At 35.2% G+C, this 18,532-nt stretch overlaps 1 protein-coding gene across 1 annotated transcript in view; it reads left to right on the forward strand.

The window, feature by feature from the left end:
* The window catches only part of LOC137401567 (exocyst complex component 1-like), a 47,826-nt gene that overhangs the window by 2,368 nt on the left and 26,926 nt on the right, over nt 1-18,532 (forward strand). Inside the window, exons 3-8 of the mRNA XM_068087995.1 lie at nt 577-713; nt 1,449-1,550; nt 5,482-5,545; nt 6,060-6,142; nt 12,166-12,291; nt 14,813-14,914. Of these exons, the coding sequence (XP_067944096.1) occupies nt 577-713; nt 1,449-1,550; nt 5,482-5,545; nt 6,060-6,142; nt 12,166-12,291; nt 14,813-14,914 (614 nt within the window). The remainder of the gene's footprint in view (nt 1-576; nt 714-1,448; nt 1,551-5,481; nt 5,546-6,059; nt 6,143-12,165; nt 12,292-14,812; nt 14,915-18,532) is intronic.

Consider the following 18,532-nt stretch of genomic DNA (forward strand, 5'->3'; position numbering starts at 1 on the left):
AAGAGATTTGAAAGGCTCAAATTTGGAACCATTTTATATCACCAATATTTCAAGTATTTCTTTCTGTGAAGCTTTCATGTGTCCTCGTATGTTTCATCAGATATTTAGTAATAATTTATGGATTTTGGAAAGATTTTATGAAATTAACTACCAACTTTTAAAACACATTCGTTGAACTCACTCAAGAATTCCTGATTTCTGTTTTTTTACCAAACTTTTTTGAAAAAACTAAAAAAATCCTTATGTTGATGATTACTACTGCCAATAAAAAGTTATGCATACCTCAGCTCTTTTATATGTGCCTAAAAATTGTGAAAAGTAGAAGATAACAAACTATTAATTTCAGCTAGTCCACAAATTCATCACTTGTTTTGACTAATACAGTGGAACATATTTTTTGTCGTTTCATGGCAACAGCTAAAATAATTTGAGCTGAAATTCACCGGTCATTTTTAATAATTTGGTATTCCAACTGATATACCATCTCAGTTGAAGTAGTTTTCTATCAACTAGGGTAGTACTGCCATGATTGCATTTTAATCAGACAAGAAGTAAGATACATATTTTGTTTGACAGTAACGAGTGAGAAACCAGTGGTTTGCAAGTTGCACACTGTTAAAAAAGCAGAAAAGGGAGATGGCTACAAGAAGAAAGCTAGTTGGGAGTTATCTGATCTTAAATCAGTAGATGGCCATTACGAAGGTATTGCGCATGTTCAACTCGTGTTTACGTAAATTGCATACGTTATTGTGACAATATGGGACTGATTGCTGTTTCTTGGTATACAGTTGTTCTTCGCTACCTTATAGCTCGTTTTTCATGGCTTTAGTGCTTTTGGTACAAAGTGTACTCAGAAACAAATTGAACATTTCCTATATTGTCAAGTTTACAGAAACTTTACAACCAGAAATACGACTCCCTCTTGTAGATGCATTAAAAATATAACAGCAACCAATATCTTTATATTTACGTGCTCAATTATACAGTGAGTTTGAGATGTAAAAATTATGTAAAAAACTAGAATAAAACGAAGTTTTGCTTTGTATTTCACTTGAGAGAGAAATGTAAGAAGCTCAACAATGCTAGGGTGGAACTTGGAGCTGATGATAAGTAGATGTAACTTACCTCAACTTAGACTTACTCAGGATTAAACTTACTTAGGTGGTACAATTTCTATTATAGTTTTCATGTTAGTTTCAATCTTCATCAGCCTCCACGACTTCATTTATGAAACTGTCAAGAAATTTCTAGCGTTTGATGCTGAAAATTTTTTTGGTTATGGAGCCATTTAATGACTCTAAGCTTACATTGCATGTTTGAAAATTTGATTTTTTTTGGTGATTGAAAGTAGATTGTACCGGTAATGCAGACCGTCAAGGCATCAGTTTAGTGATGTAATTGCGAATGAATAGGCAGCGGGCTTATGGCAATGACCTACTGTAGACAAGCAGGATGCTGCCGCAGAACTGGATTTGGTATTTGACAAGGTCTACAAGTGGCGTACTGACCTGCCTTCTGAGAGGAGTGACCTCATACAAGTACTGTGGAAGGTATGAGAGGCGGTGTCTGTTTATTCCTCTTCTCATGTCTTTGTATGCCGAAATGTTATATGTTTTCATGTGGAGGTTTTTGCCTATAGAAAGAACACTGTTCCTTGAGCTATTTTAGCTGATCGTATCATGACATAGCTGGGAACTATATTTGAGAAATGACCTATCCATCAGCACCAGGCAACACTTGGGTTAAAAACAACTAGTTGATTGCATGGTCAATAGTCTTGCGTTTGGCTGTCTTCAAGTTTCAATTGATTTTTCCTATTGATTCCAATCAATCATAAATAGCTAGATTTGATCGCCTTACTGACTTCAATACTTGTAAAGAATAAAATCAAAGATTAAAATTGTTTTCTCTTTGACCAGCCCCATATTTTATCAGCCAAATTTTATCTCAAATCATTTCCACCGGATAATCTCAGAGGTAATCCTTGATAATCCCAAAAGCTTACAGATCAGTTTAATTTTGTTCTCTTGATATTTATTATCATTCTTGTTTGTATTTCTATCTTTGACAAGCAATTAGATAACTATGGTAGTTTGTGAATGTAGAGTTGTGCTTCTTTTACTCTAGTAGCTCTCATTTTTAAAAGTGATTTTACTTTAAGTAGTTGTCAAAATAGTATTTTGAAAGTTATATTGCATAACTAGTTGTCTTCTCAATAATATCTCAAAAGTGTGTTGATTGAATAGTTGTCTTCTCAATAGTATCTTAAAATTGATATTGCTTAAGTAACTGCCTTTTCAATATTTTTTTGAAAGTATGTTGATTGAGGAGTTGTCTTCCCAATAATATCTCGACAGTGATGTTGCTTGAGTTGTTATCATCCCAGTAATATATTAATAGTGATTGTAGTTTGAGTAGTGGTTTTCTCAATAATATCTTGAAAGTATGTTGATTGAATAGTTGTCTTCTCGACAGCATCTTAAAAGTGATGTTGCTTGGCTAGTTGTCCTCTCAATAATACATTGCGTATAGAATTTTTCCTACCTTCATTAATTGTCACCTTCATGTAATAGCGTCTTCATTCATAGATCCAATGAATTGCACAACACAATGTTCAGACACCCTTAATGACAGATCTATCTGAAACTCGTACTCACCATACAGTAGTTGTCTGTCCTAGAAAGGCTGTAATATATTCCCAGCTGAAGAGCAAGTTCTCAACTGATACTACTCACACTTCCAGCTAATTGTAGCCTCATTGCACATCTTCTATTACTCAAACCCCTCCCATTTTATTGCTGAATTTTAATTATGACTCCTGTCTGCAGCGCTTTTTTAATAACTTGCATTTCTAAAAACATCATTCATATGGTTAACAATTTAGTCGTATTTAGCTACCAAGTACGAGAGTGAACAGCTGGAATAAGTCTGTTCAGAGCTCACAATAATTGAATTGCTTACGGAAAAAAGGCTTTTCATTTTTATCAAAAACTGGTGCCAATACTTTGAAATATCCCTTCTGACTATTTTCTCAACTTTCCATTGCTGATGTCAGAGACTGTTGTCTTCCTGATTCTCAGATTTGACCTATATTATTGTTCAAAATAGCATAGATATTTTTAGTATAGTTCAAGATAGGAGGCTTTGTATGTTCTAGTTTTGTAAGAGTTCACAAGTTTCGCGATTGTATATATTAAAGTGGTATTTAAATGCTGTTTTTCAAACTGCTGCATAAGTGATGTTATAATGCTTGTGTTGATAGGCAACAGCCCGCAGTAGACCAATTGCTGGTACACTCTGTTTTGCAGTATATCAGCAGTAGTCCCCACTAGATTGGTAATCAGTTGTGATAACATTGTTCACAGTATCACAAACCCATCTGCGTTTACAACTGTAAATAGTCCACCCTATAGTGTTTTGGTTATACAATGCAGCCGCTGAAACGATGAAATACTAGTCCCGCAGCAAATATCATGAAAGGAAATATAGATTAAGTAACCTGTGAGAGCCATTCACCTTTGTCCAAGCGGTGCACACCGCACAGACTTGTGGATGCACAGCGAGATATTGAGAAAGTTTGATAGCCGCAATATTTCCTGACATATCTGCTTTGCCTTGATGATGTCATCAGTCTAATTTAAACAAGGGTCTACAAATAATTACCGAGAGGACAACTCTATTTTCTGCAATTTCGTGTGTACCAGGCTTGGGATTCTTTGCAATATTTTCTCAAAAAATAAGGTGTGATAACATTGCACATCCTGTAACTATTTTTGTAGGAAGATTGTTTCTGTGATGAATAATAGTTATCTCAAACAAAATACTCGAGCAGGAAATAATGCAGTATTAGTGCACTGCCTATAACAATAAGTTATTTCAGTTAGCTGAGTATAAAAGGCAATATATATTAGTAAAGGTTCTATTTGTGTCACTGAAGTCAGCTAGCTTTTTGATAGTGGACTTTAATATTATAGACTCTTATGCCTTGGCGATGATCGTGTTAAGGTGTCTTTATGTGCACATATGCTCATGAAGCCACTGAAATTCTGTGACACAGCGAATTCACGCAAAATTGGAGGAATTACTGCAATTCACATTTTAATTATCTTCCGCTACTGCTCATATGCAAGCATTACAAATGATGATAAATTGTTCCTTTGAAGAAATTAAACCTCGTAAAGTTTTTTGTTATTTTCAATAAATGATCATTTATTATTATCATCAAATAAATACTAATAATTTGTATTTTAACAATTTAATAAGATTTCACCTCGTTGAATGAAATAAAATTTTCTACTTTTAACACTTGAAAATGACTACTAAATAATCCCACGACCAAACGAGCGGAAGCGAAGTATGAGAGTTTTTATGATAAATGCATGTACACACAACTTACGAAAATTAATCATCAACAATGAGACGAACCTTTGTCTTGAAATTTCATCAACAAATTTCACCATCGTTTTGTAGAGTCGTTAAAATATAATAACGATACAAAACACATTTAAGACTATTTAAATATGTTACCAAGTTTTTGTAAATTGTCGGCATTACCTTAAAACTTACCCATCTGATCGGATTATACACAAATAGACAGATTAATTTGGACGAAAATCGCCACAAAACGCTTGAAAAGCTTGGCTTAATAAAAGTTAAGACCGGAAATTGAAATGCCGAGCGACAGAGAATAGAACGGTAAAGTCGTGCGCATTTCACGAAAAAGTAACGTGCACATTTCACCAGTCTATAGCATTGTCCAAGGTTTCTGTAATTAACGTAGGAGTACTGAAATCGTTTCATTTTTGCCGATTTCAAAGTAACTGACATTTTAGACTCTTGAGTACTTCAGTATTCTAACTGATGTACAACGCAGTGTAAGTAAAGGAAATGGTGATGATATTTTTTCTAATGATTTTTATGAGATTTTAAGATCATGAGATTATACTTATGAGATTATAAAAAACTATGACGTTTTTAAATGTAAACAAAATTGTGTATTGGTTTTATATTATTACTATATTAATAATACTGGTTATTCTAATAATATCAGTACATTTTACTTCTAATATTGGCCAATATTGCATTTCTCCTATTGCAGGGGGAGAGATTTAAACATATAATCTTTTCCTTTCATTATTGCTAGTTGTTGTATATAATAACACCCACACCCAGTACATACAGCTACCATTGCAGTTATCCTATTGCACTGTAGTGCCATTTGACTGCTAATATTGCATTTCTCAACCATCAGTACCCTTTCTTTTTTTCCAATATCTCTTTGGTCGAGGGCTGTATGACAGTGTAATTTTCTAGTTAAAAATGATTACAATTTTCAAGTAAATAAAATTTTCATAAAGAGTTTTGTAAACATGTGTACACTGGTAAATTCAGTTTCATGTGAATGATGACAACTGTCCATGAGTCTACACTCTACACTGATTTATTTGCTGAGCTGCTTCATGTTTGTGTTTTTATTTTTAGCTGAGTAGAAGGTATCTGAAGACCCAGCCCAAGTTTGAGAATGTCGGCAATGTCGTATCTGATGGTGAGTAGGGTCAGTCAGCTAGTAACTAGTCTGGTAGTCTGCAATACATCATCAAGGGCGGTCTAGGACTTTCTGGCTCAAGACTTCTTGGCACTACTATTTTTATACTGAAGAAATTATTTTTGAATATATATACAGTAAATAAATAAAATGATGATAAAAACAATAAAAGGTCAAAAACATTTTATTCATGGAACTTCACACATAATATATTTTTCTTCGAAATACATAAAAAAGCAAAATTTCTGTTTTCACTTTCTCATAGCCAGAATTTGGTTAAACGGTCTTTTGAACTATAGCTCTCAAATATGTAAATGTAGCCGTTATGTACAAATGTTCCTCCTCCACCTGAAACTTTTTGAGCCACAAGTCATGACGAAAGATGGATATACTCTGAACTAGCAACCTGCATCAAAATGTCCTGTACCAGAACGTATGTGACAAAACGTCTCATTATTCAGCTTTCATGTCCAGAGAGCTTGCATCTTCTGACCCTGTTCTTTTTTATCTTTAGTCTCCCTTCCTTCATCGAGCACCGTAGGGCAGAGTGCTGTTGATGATGGCTCATTCGACCCACTCAGTGACCTCCCTTACCAGGTACTCAATCTTTACTTAGCAAAAAGCTTTTTATAGACTTCAGAAATCCTCTCTTTTTCTAGAAAGTTTTTATGCTTTTAAGATCCCTGCATCATCATTCTTTTTTGATAATTTTGTGGCTGGTATCTCACTTCATATATCCCGTTTCTCTGGAAACACTTGTATTCAAGCGCCTGATAATTTTCCAGACACTTGTCTTCAAGTGTCTGCAAACTTTCCAGAAAAATTGTGAAAATATTTGTAAATGGTCATTTGAATGTCTTTCCTTGCTTATCATGGCACTTTCAAAACAAAAAAATATTTGAGACATCAAGTCTGGGCATAGACACAGACAAGGCATAGACATCTTCACACCAGAAGTCGATTGTATAATTACACGTAGAAAAGCAACTGCAAAATGGCAAACCAAATGTTGTGTAGGCCTACTAACCTACCTTCACAGTTCTGTTTCCTGTACTTTATTTGATAAGCTGGTGTGACAATGTTTTCAGTATTTCAGTTCTGTTTTGAACCAATTATTGCGTAGGCCTATGTTACCATCATTCATCCGATGTTAGAAGATAAATCCAGTTTATAGCATGCTAAATACTGACTATTTATTTTCATCTTCCCAGCGTTAGTTAAAGATGCTTGTCACAGTCTATATTTTGAGTGAATAAAATGAATACTTGAAAATGTGTAGCGGGGTGCTGATTTATTTTTTAGTTATTGTAGCTTGTTTTTTAGTATAATAGAGAAGGCGGCTTAAAAAATAATGATACTTGAAACTTGGCAGCTGGCAGCAGGGTTTTAATCTGTTGACACGGTTGTGATTGTGCATTAAGACACTGATGTCTGCTGCCATCGGGTCGCACTTGAATTCTATAGGTGACATACTTAGATGAAGAGCACAAACCGCTCAAAACCAATGTTTGACTTACATGTACTTGGATTTGGTAGCATTTTTTATCATAAGGAACTAAAGAAAGAATGAGTGCGGAAAGTTGATTGATTTCCGAGTTATTATTGGCTATCATAACTACTTTTATGGCAACTTTTCTTTGTTACCTTTCGAATAAACATAACTGTTAGCAACAGTATTGTTTTCACTTTTAGATAAAAAACTGATCATTTTGTAAAACTTTAGCTTTAAATTCTCAATGCAGATAAACAAATTCTTGAAAATTCGTTTCCAATTGCATTAAATTTTTAAGTCAATAGTTTCTAAACAACTCGCAAGTTTGTGAAAGAAAGTAGGTTGCAGCTACTGCTCTGGAGTTGTCTGCTACCTTTCGATGGAAAAGAATTCGATGACATAAGTGATGACATATAGTGTGTTTGACTTGAAAATATCATGGAAGTATATTAATATGTCATCTATAAGCTTTAGAACATTGTATTTCTAAATAGAGAATCTAGATATACAGATGAACAATAAAAATCGTATCAAGTTGCTTAATGAAGAGTTTTTGAAATTGTCTCATCTTTATATCCATGGATGATTATTAAAATAAAATAAGGTATAAAAGGTTAAGCACTTTGATAGGGTCATCAAAAGCTTACATATAAGTTTAAAAATAAAATACAACTTTTTTTATTAGCTCTAAGTCTTTTTGTAAGAAAAATCACAGTTTCAAGTCATAAAGTTTGAGCTGAAGAAAAATTTGTAACGTGCAATTTTTAACGTAGATTGATAACTCTATTGATAACTATATTGAAAACTGTATTCTTACTTCTATTGATAATTATAATGATAACTTCATTGATAACTCTATTGATAATTCCATTGATCACTTTATTGATAACTTTATTGGTAACTCATTTGCTCGATTGATAACTCTATTCATCTTTTGACAATAATTTTCTTTTCTAGTCTCTCGGGCTGTTTACGACTCATGCTAAAGCGGTAGACATCAACTACTTTGTTTGTCATTGACTCTGTATGGCATGTTTTGTATGTGTTCAGTTGAGTTCTGTGTTATGCTTATGGTATTTCCTTGTTTGCATCCTATTGGCCATGTTTGGGTTGTGCTGAAATAGTTGCATACATCCCTAGCATTATTTGCATAGATTATACGAGGTGTAATAAATAGTCCAAAGAGCGTGTCAGTACTCGATGCTGCTGTATATTGTGCATGCTGCAAGAACCTGTAGGTGAAAATTCCGCTTAAGCAGGCTTTTAATCAATTGATTAAAAGGGTGGCTGTCAAGGTGTTTTGTTACTGCGTTAGATTTTATATGGCTTTTTATTTTAGTAAAATAATTTAAGGAGGATGTTTAGTGATGTTAGCATGACAAGTACAAACTGAAGTTTCACACGTTTTACTTTTATACAGAAAGTAACTGTTTCTTTAGAACATAAGCAATATCACTAATATTGGAGTAATCTGCTCATTTAAGAACTGGAAGACAACTCTCGATTAAAATTAAATATCACAACACTTTTCACTAATTCCAGCTTTGGTTTCACATTGACCAAAAAACTGCGCAGTCACATTGTGAAAGTGACTGAATTCTTTCACTGTGAATCAGTGAAAGAATTATCACGTTCACAAATGTCTGGTAACACACTCGAAGACAAAAAGTTTGCTCACCATTTACCTGATGGAATTTACTTTGCTGTCATGGAATTTAGTTATGCTGCATGAAAAGTGCTGATTGAAAGTCAGATACTGTGTGTAAAAATTTAGTTGAAACTGCATCCACTCCTTTCAGTAACCATAATTAACTTACATCCAGAATTGGCCAATCGCCAAACAGACATGCAAAAGTGTTACGAATGGCTTTCAACATTTCAGACCCTGTGCTCATGCCATCGTAAGCATATGTCAAACACATCGTTGAAACAGCGGTATGAGTAGCCACCTTTTGATCTCTTAGTTGTTTCTGTTGTTCGCTTACAATTAGCCATAGGCTCTGTACCAAAATTTAATAGCAGCACCCACTTGGACACACACAATATGGACCAATCACAGTGCATGTAGATTTTGTTTGACGTGCCATGGGTGACCTCACACCACAGAATGTTTAAATATTTCACATGTACGCTACTTTAAGATGTTGCCGTTACACGGTTAGTTTGCACACACCTCATAATTACATTTCACATAATATTTTTCTGTCACACTGAGACTTTTCTCATTTAAGTCTGACAGCTTATGGCAGGTGCTTTAAGCATGTACATGTAGGTGATAGGCTGACAGCTTATGACAAATGCTCTAACCATGTAGTTGATAGTCTGACAGATTATGGCAGGTGCTCTCATCGTGTAGGTAATTTCAAAGAAGGAAGAAGCAGATATACAAAAGCTCATTGCTGATTCCGAGTTTGCTATCAACGATGCTCATAAGTTTGCTGACAAACTGGCCAATGATCTCTCCATGCTTGATGGGGTAAGTAACTTTTGCTCGCAGAGCCTGTAGATATCATTTTAAATAGAAAAGCATGCTCGGCAGATCTATTGTATTATAAACCTTTGGCCTTGTAATCTTTAAACCGTCACACTGAAGAAATGATATAGATGGTAAGCTCTATAAAAGTTTGTATTGTACTCATGCATTCAGCTTGGTAAACCAATACGCTACCAGCTCGGCTAATCAGCCACCCTGCAAAATAGCAGATTAATCTTTATTATAATGAGAGAGATGCCTTGTGGCATCTTGTCACAAATTCTCATATGAAGGAGGAGTTATAAGACCAGACTCACCAGAGCTTATTCAGTCTGTAAACTCAGGTCTACATTAAGCAATGCAGGGCTCAATTGGTAGTTTTAGATCTTTCATTAGCCATATAAATGTGTTAAAATCTATCAGTAAAAAATTCAAATACCTGTCTTCACAAGATAATATATAATTTTTGTCTTCACAAAATAATATAGATAGTAATTGAAAGGATTCACAAACTAATGCTTGCTACCGGACTAGAACTCATGATTTTCTGTTCAGTAAACCAACACTTTAACAACTGCACCAATCCACCCACTTCCACAACTGCAGAATAATCTTTAGTATAGTGAGACTGGTGCTCCGTGGCGTTACCTATTCTTTTGTTAGTGATGAGTTATATGAGCAGATTACTCACAAAATCAGGTCTTCTTCAAGCAATTCAGGGCTCAATTGGTAGTCTTAGAACTTTCATTTTCCGTATAAATGTGCTACAGTCTATCTGATTGAAAACTCAAGAATCTGTCTTTACATGCATTAAGGGATTTTAGGTCATTTACCCCCTGGTCACATACCCCCCTAGGCTATATACCCCCAGGTCAATTACCCCCTACTCATGATATCTTTGAAGAGTTTCCACTAAGCACTAATTATAAATGCAATACCCTTGATCATAGATTAGATTCTTTGAAATTATAAATATAAATAATATAGGAATAAATATGTGTATCCCTTTTATGGCAGTGCCTAAAAGGGATACACATATCAGTGCCTACCATCCCAACTTCTGGCCTTTCTTGATCATACTTCGTAGAGAGCAAGCACTAAATGAAGTCTCCATCACCCAAATGATAGCTGGTGAACCAGCACCAACACAAAGGCCAAAATATCAAGCTATATCGCAGAGACTGCAGACAATAGTTGCGGACTATGATAATAGACCAAGTCTTGAATTCTTACGTGGTATAGCACGCAATATTCAAATGTAATTTCACGATTGTCTAAAAATAAGTGTCTATACATGTACATGTTTTGCAAATACATGTAAATTACTGTCTGTTTGTATTAAAATATAATTTTGTGATTAGTTTGTAAATAAATGCATTTATTTTTAAGTGTCTTTTTAATTATTCATCATTAACTACTAATTAAACCATGACAAATTAGCAAGTGGTTCTTGTGATTTACACCAAAAATTAACTGATTTAAGTTAAACTGTATTATGTGTTGTGTGGGGGTAATTGACCTGGGGGTATATAGCCTAGGGGGGTATGTGACCAGGGGATAAGTGACCAGATACCGCATTAAGGACAATTGTCTTCAATGAATGCATTCCTGGATTGTTGTCGTGAAGCAGTTTGCATTGAAACTAAAGCTAAATGTAATACCTTACTTTGCAGACTATTAACCACAGCCTTATATAAGCCGCATCTGCTTTATTTTCAAAAAAATTATTATCAGTACATAGGCCACATCTTTGTATAGGCCGCATAACTCAGGACAGTGATTTTAACACAGCAGCAGCTTTGCTAGTTAAACGGAACAGTACCGCTAGGCACTGTTTCGTTTTTTCTTTCACCGCCAGAGGGGCACTAACCGGAGATTCTGGTTAATGCGCCTTTAGCGGTGAAAGAAAAAACTACAGAATAGTCGCACCCTTATATAAGCTGCATGTCTCAAAACATCAGAAAAAAAGTAGCTGCTAATAGTCCGAAAAGTATGGTATTTATTCTGCTAAGTTTTTGAGAGGTGATTGTATGTTAAAGATTTAGTTACTTAGTACTACATCAGCCAGTATGCTATGTACACTAGTATATGACAGAAGACAGTACTACATCAGCCAGTAGGCTATGTACACTAGTATATGGCAGAAGACAGTACTACATCAGCCAGTAGGCTATGTACACTAGTATATGGCAGAAGACAGTACTACATCAGCCAGTAGGCTATGTACACTAGTATATGGCAGAAGACAGTACTACATCAGCCAGTGGGCTATGTACACTAGTATATGGCAGAAGACAGTACTACATCAGCCAGTAGGCTATGTACACTAGTATATGGCAGAAGACAGTACTACATCAGCCAGTAGGCTATGTACACTAGTATATGGCAGAAGACAGTACTACATCAGCCAGTAGGCTATGTACACTAGTATATGGCAGAAGACTTAGTACTACATCAGCCAGTATGCTATGTACACTAGTATATGGCAGAAGCCCATCTTATCAAATTAAAATTAGTAGTCAGTGTTTGAGAGTAACGTAGTGCAAAAGGCTGGCAACACGCAGCTACGCTCCGCTGTATGGAAATTTAGACTTAGTGATTGTACTTATAGAGTGGGAGCAATTGGTTCTCTAACCAATATTCTCATGTTTGCAGGCTAATGTTCTTTCAATCGTATCATCAGAGGACCACGTGCTGCAGCTGATGCAGCTGATAGATGAAGCCATAAATGAAGTGACCTTGGTTGAATCAAAGTTGAACACATATGATCATGCAATCGCTGTGAGTATATCTCTTTTCTTTTACTAATTGTCTTCTCTTGCTTTTGCATTGCTAGCTCTGCATTCATTAGAATCAAAGTCAGTCCCACTGCTTTGGAAACGGCCAATCGATGTTTAACACATGATCATGCGATAGCTGCGAGTATATCTCTTTTTCTTTTGGTAATTGTCTTCTCTTGCTTATGTATTGTTAGCTCTACATTCATTAGAATGAAAGTCAGTCTCGCTGCATTGGAAAAGACCGATTGAAGGTCAGAGCTTGTGTGAATTTCTTAACGAAGCTGCATCATTGAGTATCCACAGCCTATTGGCAGAACTAGGGTATCCTAAATGACATACTTTGGATTTCAATTTATTCATTTCTGCTCAAATTGCTTTTATTTGATAATTTCTTTCAAATGATGATTGGGCTTCACATAAGCAACCATTTATATATGGCCATGATATTCTCACTTGCGACAGATATAGGCCAATAGTGTAATATTGCGACAGTGCACAGTGCGACAGTGCACAGTGCGACAGTGCACAGTGCGACAGTGCACAGTGCGACAGATATGAAAGCCAATAGTGTAAATTTGAGTTATTTGTAAAACCTTTCTTGAAGTGGTTAAATCTATTGAAATCCAATTTGCTTCTATATTTCCATTTATGTCTGAACCAAAGCTACTTATGTACTCAGTTGATTTTCATCACTAATATGTAAAAGTTTTGCTATGAACAAAGTTACAGCGAAACCAATAGCTGAACAGACGTAATTGGTATCACAGGTCATCAGTGGCCTAGAGTATACCTGATACTTTAATAGTGGGGATGACAAATATAGCAAGGATGGCAAGGCTTTCACACAACGAAGACCAATTTTCATTGCTCAATCTATTTGTTAATGCGATGCATTGTTTAAGGCTGGTTCACACTATATTGCCGTTAGTCAGCGTTTTTCTTTCGGCTTTAATCATCAATTATGTGAACCGATGGCATCGACGAAGCATTGCGGACACATCGGGAGAGTTTGCAGCTGTCAAACTTTGTCGAGCATCGATGATCACCTTTCAAATGTGAACCATTTTGGTGATGGTAATTCGCGGACGCGAATAGCGTGATTTATTCATATCCGTTTAAGATAGTTTATGCGGGACTAGTTTTTGATTCTATTACGCGAAAACAAAGAGGTTTTTTGCAAATATTTAAAATGATAAATGAAGACACTGCATCACGGAGTATTTCCTGATGCAAGCGCGGATGGGCATGTGATAGTGTGAACGTGGTTATCATCGACAATCACTAAAGTATCGCGGCATCAACCCCGAGATACAGCGATATAGTGTGAACTAGCCTTATGTCTCATCGGTGCGTAGCCACAGCAGCAACTATTTATTTCTACTTCAACTTTATTTCTATTTAGCCAGACCGCTATGTTGTCTACCAAGAAATGAAATCTAACCTCATTATTAAACAGTGGACTCGCTGTAAGCGCTATTTTGTTGTCTATGCACTGTCGTATGTTGTTGTGTCGAGAGTTCTAGTTTGGATTGGCTGAGCCTATCAGTTTAAAGCAGTAGGTTTTAACCTTGCCAAGACAGTTCGCCTACTGGGAAATCTACCAGTTTGCTCGTGTTTACATGTAAGAGTGTCTGTTGAGAATTGAAATTAGCCAATAGTATTTCCTGATTTGCTGTACATTAATATAGAACAATAGAAGCTGCCAAAGACGGTATCATAAATGTAATGCCAAGCGCTTCCTGTTTCCCAAGAGGGCTCATTTTGCAAGCATGTGTATTGTTATGATACTTGTTTTAACAGGCCCGTGACATAATCACTAATTTTCACTAGTTTTCAAGCAGCACAAAATGGATTGAGAGTAATTTTGCTGCTATTTTTAACCAGTATCCAAAAAGCCACATATTAAGCATGCAGGTTGCATCATGCATTTGTGATAAGCTGACAGCAAGACATTTATAGACAAGGAATGTTTAGAGTTGTGACACTCTGTTTACACTCGTCCAGGCTGCGTCAGCAAGTTTCTGATAGGTTCTGACATGTCCATCTTTGGTTTCTCTGTTTGTGTATGGTGCTGCCGACAAGCGACATAGATTCACCTCTCCACACGACTCTTAGCTGTAATCAAATGTTGTGCTAGGCAGCACTGTGCGGCTCGTAGTACGTGATGAGCTAATTCTCTTCTGCAGTCTTTAGCTTTTGATAGGTGCTTACGACGTTTCGATTTTTAGGGTTGGCTTATATGCGGAGTTTTATAAAATTCGCCATTTTAGCACTGTTTTTCTAAATTCGTCATTTTAGGATTGTTTTTCTAGGGTAGGCTTTTATGCGAGAATTTACAGTAGGTTATTTGTTTCCCTTTTTGTGTCCGCACTGATGGTAAGGATGTTCATTTGGTTTTCCATCTATTCTGATGAAACAGAAGTTCTTATAAAGAGTAGTTGGTAGATTTATTCTCTAAAAACATATCACAAGGTCAATTATTGTGGCCGTTTGACCTATGCATTACGATTTATGAATGTTAGGCGGTGAAAGAGGAGATGGAACGAATGAAGGACAAAGATGACCTTATGAAAATAAGGGAGGCAAATCTGGACAAACTAGTGGTTGACTTGAATTCCTTTGTCGTGAGTAACACCTGATCTTGTGCATTCCTTGAGTTACTATGTATCTAGATTAGTGCTGGGCACGAGTGCTTCTTGGCCAACGAGTTTAGTCTCGGCCTTCTCCGTTTGAGTTTTTCGAGTATTGGATAGCTCATAGTGCTTGGCATGAGTACTTCTTAGCCAATGGGTTTTTCGGACATCGGGTTTGTTGATACGGATTTCATGTCTAAAATTTCCAAACATCGAACATATCTTAAAATATACAATGCAATTATAATTCTATTTAATTCATTTAGGATTTTTTACTATTTTTGTTGATCGATATTATCAGGTGGGTTGTTAAACAGTGCGCAGGGTGCAATAGGCCGATTTTTTGTCCACTCTACTTGATGGATTTGTGTACCAAAACTCGAACTCGCTAGTCAAAACCGCAAGATCAAAATACTCGAAATTTCTATTACCCGAGATTCGAGAGAAAATAAACCCACGAGTTTTATTACCCGCGTCCAGCACTAATTTAGATGGACAGAGGGGTGATGGATTAAGCAAATGTTATCACGTTATCCATTTCATTTGATTCAAGGGTTTGTCATCATGATTTATCTGTGATACATTGGGTGACTAACTAATCTCAACTTTTGATCATCTCAACAAAAATCTTTCTAGCATATCTTTGTCATAAAGTTTGTGCAAATACCTCATTCAGTATCAAAAATAATTGACGTCATACGATGTCTTAAGTTTCTCAAAACATTGCAGTTTTGTAAATCAGCGCGTATGCATGTAGGTATGAAGATCTCTTATAAATGGTCTGGTTCGAATAATATTAAACAATGCTTTTAGTTTTAGAACATTGGTTTATAAGAAGAACAGTGTGATTGGTAGTGATGCATAGACAAAGAAAGCGATGCTTTTCTCAAAAAATGAATAATATTATTTTTGGAAAGCTTAAGCAAATATCTTTGAACCAATTTTTCAAACAATCCCAAAGCTGTTGCCTTGTTGCACTTCGGCAAAGACACCGACAGAATAGAAACGCAAAATGCTGCAACTGGAACACAATAGCCGACATCAATAACGATAGAGACAGACAGTCGCACAACTAGTGACTTCATTTTTTACCTGCGATTAAGTTTTTTGACATCATTTTCTTTTGAAAGTTTCAACCGTGACCAAGTTTTGTTTATTTCAATATGATTTTAGTAATTTAGAAGCATCCTGGCAGTCAGATCACCTCAAACATCCAAAACAATCTTATTGTTTTTGATGTTATGGAAATGATAGAAAAATACCCGATACTTTCTGATGAAAACTACTACAATTTCTAGTTACAAGTAAATTTTTAATGTAAAGGTGAAGTGATTATACGAGCCACATTTTATTATTACACATGACCGTCACTGAATTATTTTTCTTTTGTATGTATAACCTAGTTTTTTGGAATTTTTGCATCAAGTTTTTATTTGCAAATTTTTATATAGTTTGTTTGTTTCAACGCTGAATGCAATTACTAAAAGTTGTGTCACGGTGGAATGACTCAAACAAAAAACAGTGTTTGTACGAATTTTTGCTGTGACATTGAATGGGTTTAACATACAAAAAAAAACTGCAACGGATTAATTGTCAATTCAAAGAAAACCATCGATCTTTTGCTAATGTAGCCTCAGTTCTTTATCTTATTCACAGCAAATATAGAATAGCATTTTGCATATATGACTCAAATTCTGGGTGGTTGTAGCGTGGGCTGCCTAATTGAACGGAGTTGTCTACTCTTATGTAGTTATTTCAGTGTCAAGAGGAGGTGACCACTCATACCCCTCAACTGACTCATAAATAAAAAATTCATTACTTTTTACAATCTTGAGTTAGTAAGAGACATGAGTAAGTAACTCCTGTTGAGATTCCTAATCACTGAAATGATCTAATCAATGTCATAACTAATATTCCAGACAACCTTGAACTTTGGGATGTACCACTTTTTTAAAAAAATCGATTTTTTCAAACATTTTGGTTTATTATTTGATAGGGATATGCAAGTGTCATTTCACTTAGTAGCAATTGTTGTTTAATACTTCGGAGTGTTTATTGCGACAGCTGTCAGCTGGTTACTCAGTCAACAATATACTGTTGCTAATAAGTTTAAATTTATCATCTCACCATTTTTAAATTTATCAATTGCCATTTGCTGACATCACTTGAAATATTAAACGGTGTCCCAATCAATTCCATTCTGGATTACTACAAGATTTATCTCACCCTTCTCTTGTTTTCTATGCTTTTCTTACCTAGCAATAATACATGTAGTATTAATAGGAAAATGTTTATTTAGTTTTTTGTGAAGTTAGCATCAGCGACAACCATAATTTACTTAACAATCGTTGGATTCTCTGAATGTTCTTTGTTATTGATTTTCCTTTGATCTCTAGTTAAAGCAACAGATTGTATTTTGAAAAACACTCTGTGTAAGAGTTATCATCACCTGGAAATCAATTGACTGTGTTTATAGGCCAATCAAAAAATTTTAAATAAGGGAAATAGGAGTTTGAATCTATAACTAACTTGCTTTTGAGAATATACCATGTCAGCTCATGAAGTTCTTTGCTCTCAATGAGGAATGTTGTGGTTTACTTTTGCTCAGAAATTAGTAGAAATTAATTTAATTTGGGTTTTAGTTCTATTGACGTTACTCTATATGTTTCTCAAGGCAGTTGTGAAATTTTGAACCTAGTCAGCACGAATTGTCTTTTGGCCCCATTGTTATGTATTATTTGTTATTATTTATGAATTGAACTCAGGCATCACTAAACTACCACATTAGTTCTGGTTGTAAATTATCTCATTGCTTATTTACTGTATAATCTTTATTTGAACAAATTGTCTTATCGAATGTATTTATAGAAGGAGGGTTGAAAAATAAAGCATTACCCTTTAATTGAACGCCACCTTTATTTGATCGCCAATTTGACAGTCATTAAGCTTTATCCTTACGAACCAATAATATCAAGTGATCAGTAGAAGTGTCCACAAAATGGTGCTAATAATGACTCGGATACATCAATGATAATTAATTATTTCCTTGGTGCTGTAGTGGTTGCCATGGTTTTGGTTACGGTATGCCTGACAAAAATCCATCGTCACAAATATCAAAACTGCATTCAAATTCGAAGTCAAAGTCTAAATCCGATCCATCATCTTCAGATTTGTTCATAAGGTGATTTACAAGCTGATATGAAGACTTGAAGCGTTGTGATGAACTACGTGAATACTCTGCAGGAACAGCATACAACGTAATAGTCATCATTGCTACGACATATCGAAATCCATTTTCCTACTCCAAAGCTTTTCAATTTTTTTCCTTTAAATTTTCAAAGCAACTCCATCGAAATAAGTAATAACTGTGTCCATCTAATATATTTTACACAAAGTAGTTTCTTGTTTAACTTGATCTGATACTTTGATGTATGTGAAAAACCGTTTAGCAAAAGATGTGAGGCCGATAGCATTAATGTCCGTTAAGTTGCTTGTAGTTTGTATTATATATAAAGCAAGTGAGAGTTCAGGATGTGTATGTGTGTATATTTGATTTACTAAACCACAACTATAATAGCTTTATAACAATGTCGCTCTGCCTGGAGGAGC

This window comes from Watersipora subatra, chromosome 8 (genome assembly GCF_963576615.1).
Source record: "Watersipora subatra chromosome 8, tzWatSuba1.1, whole genome shotgun sequence".
NCBI classification, from domain to species: Eukaryota; Metazoa; Bryozoa; class Gymnolaemata; order Cheilostomatida; family Watersiporidae; genus Watersipora; species Watersipora subatra.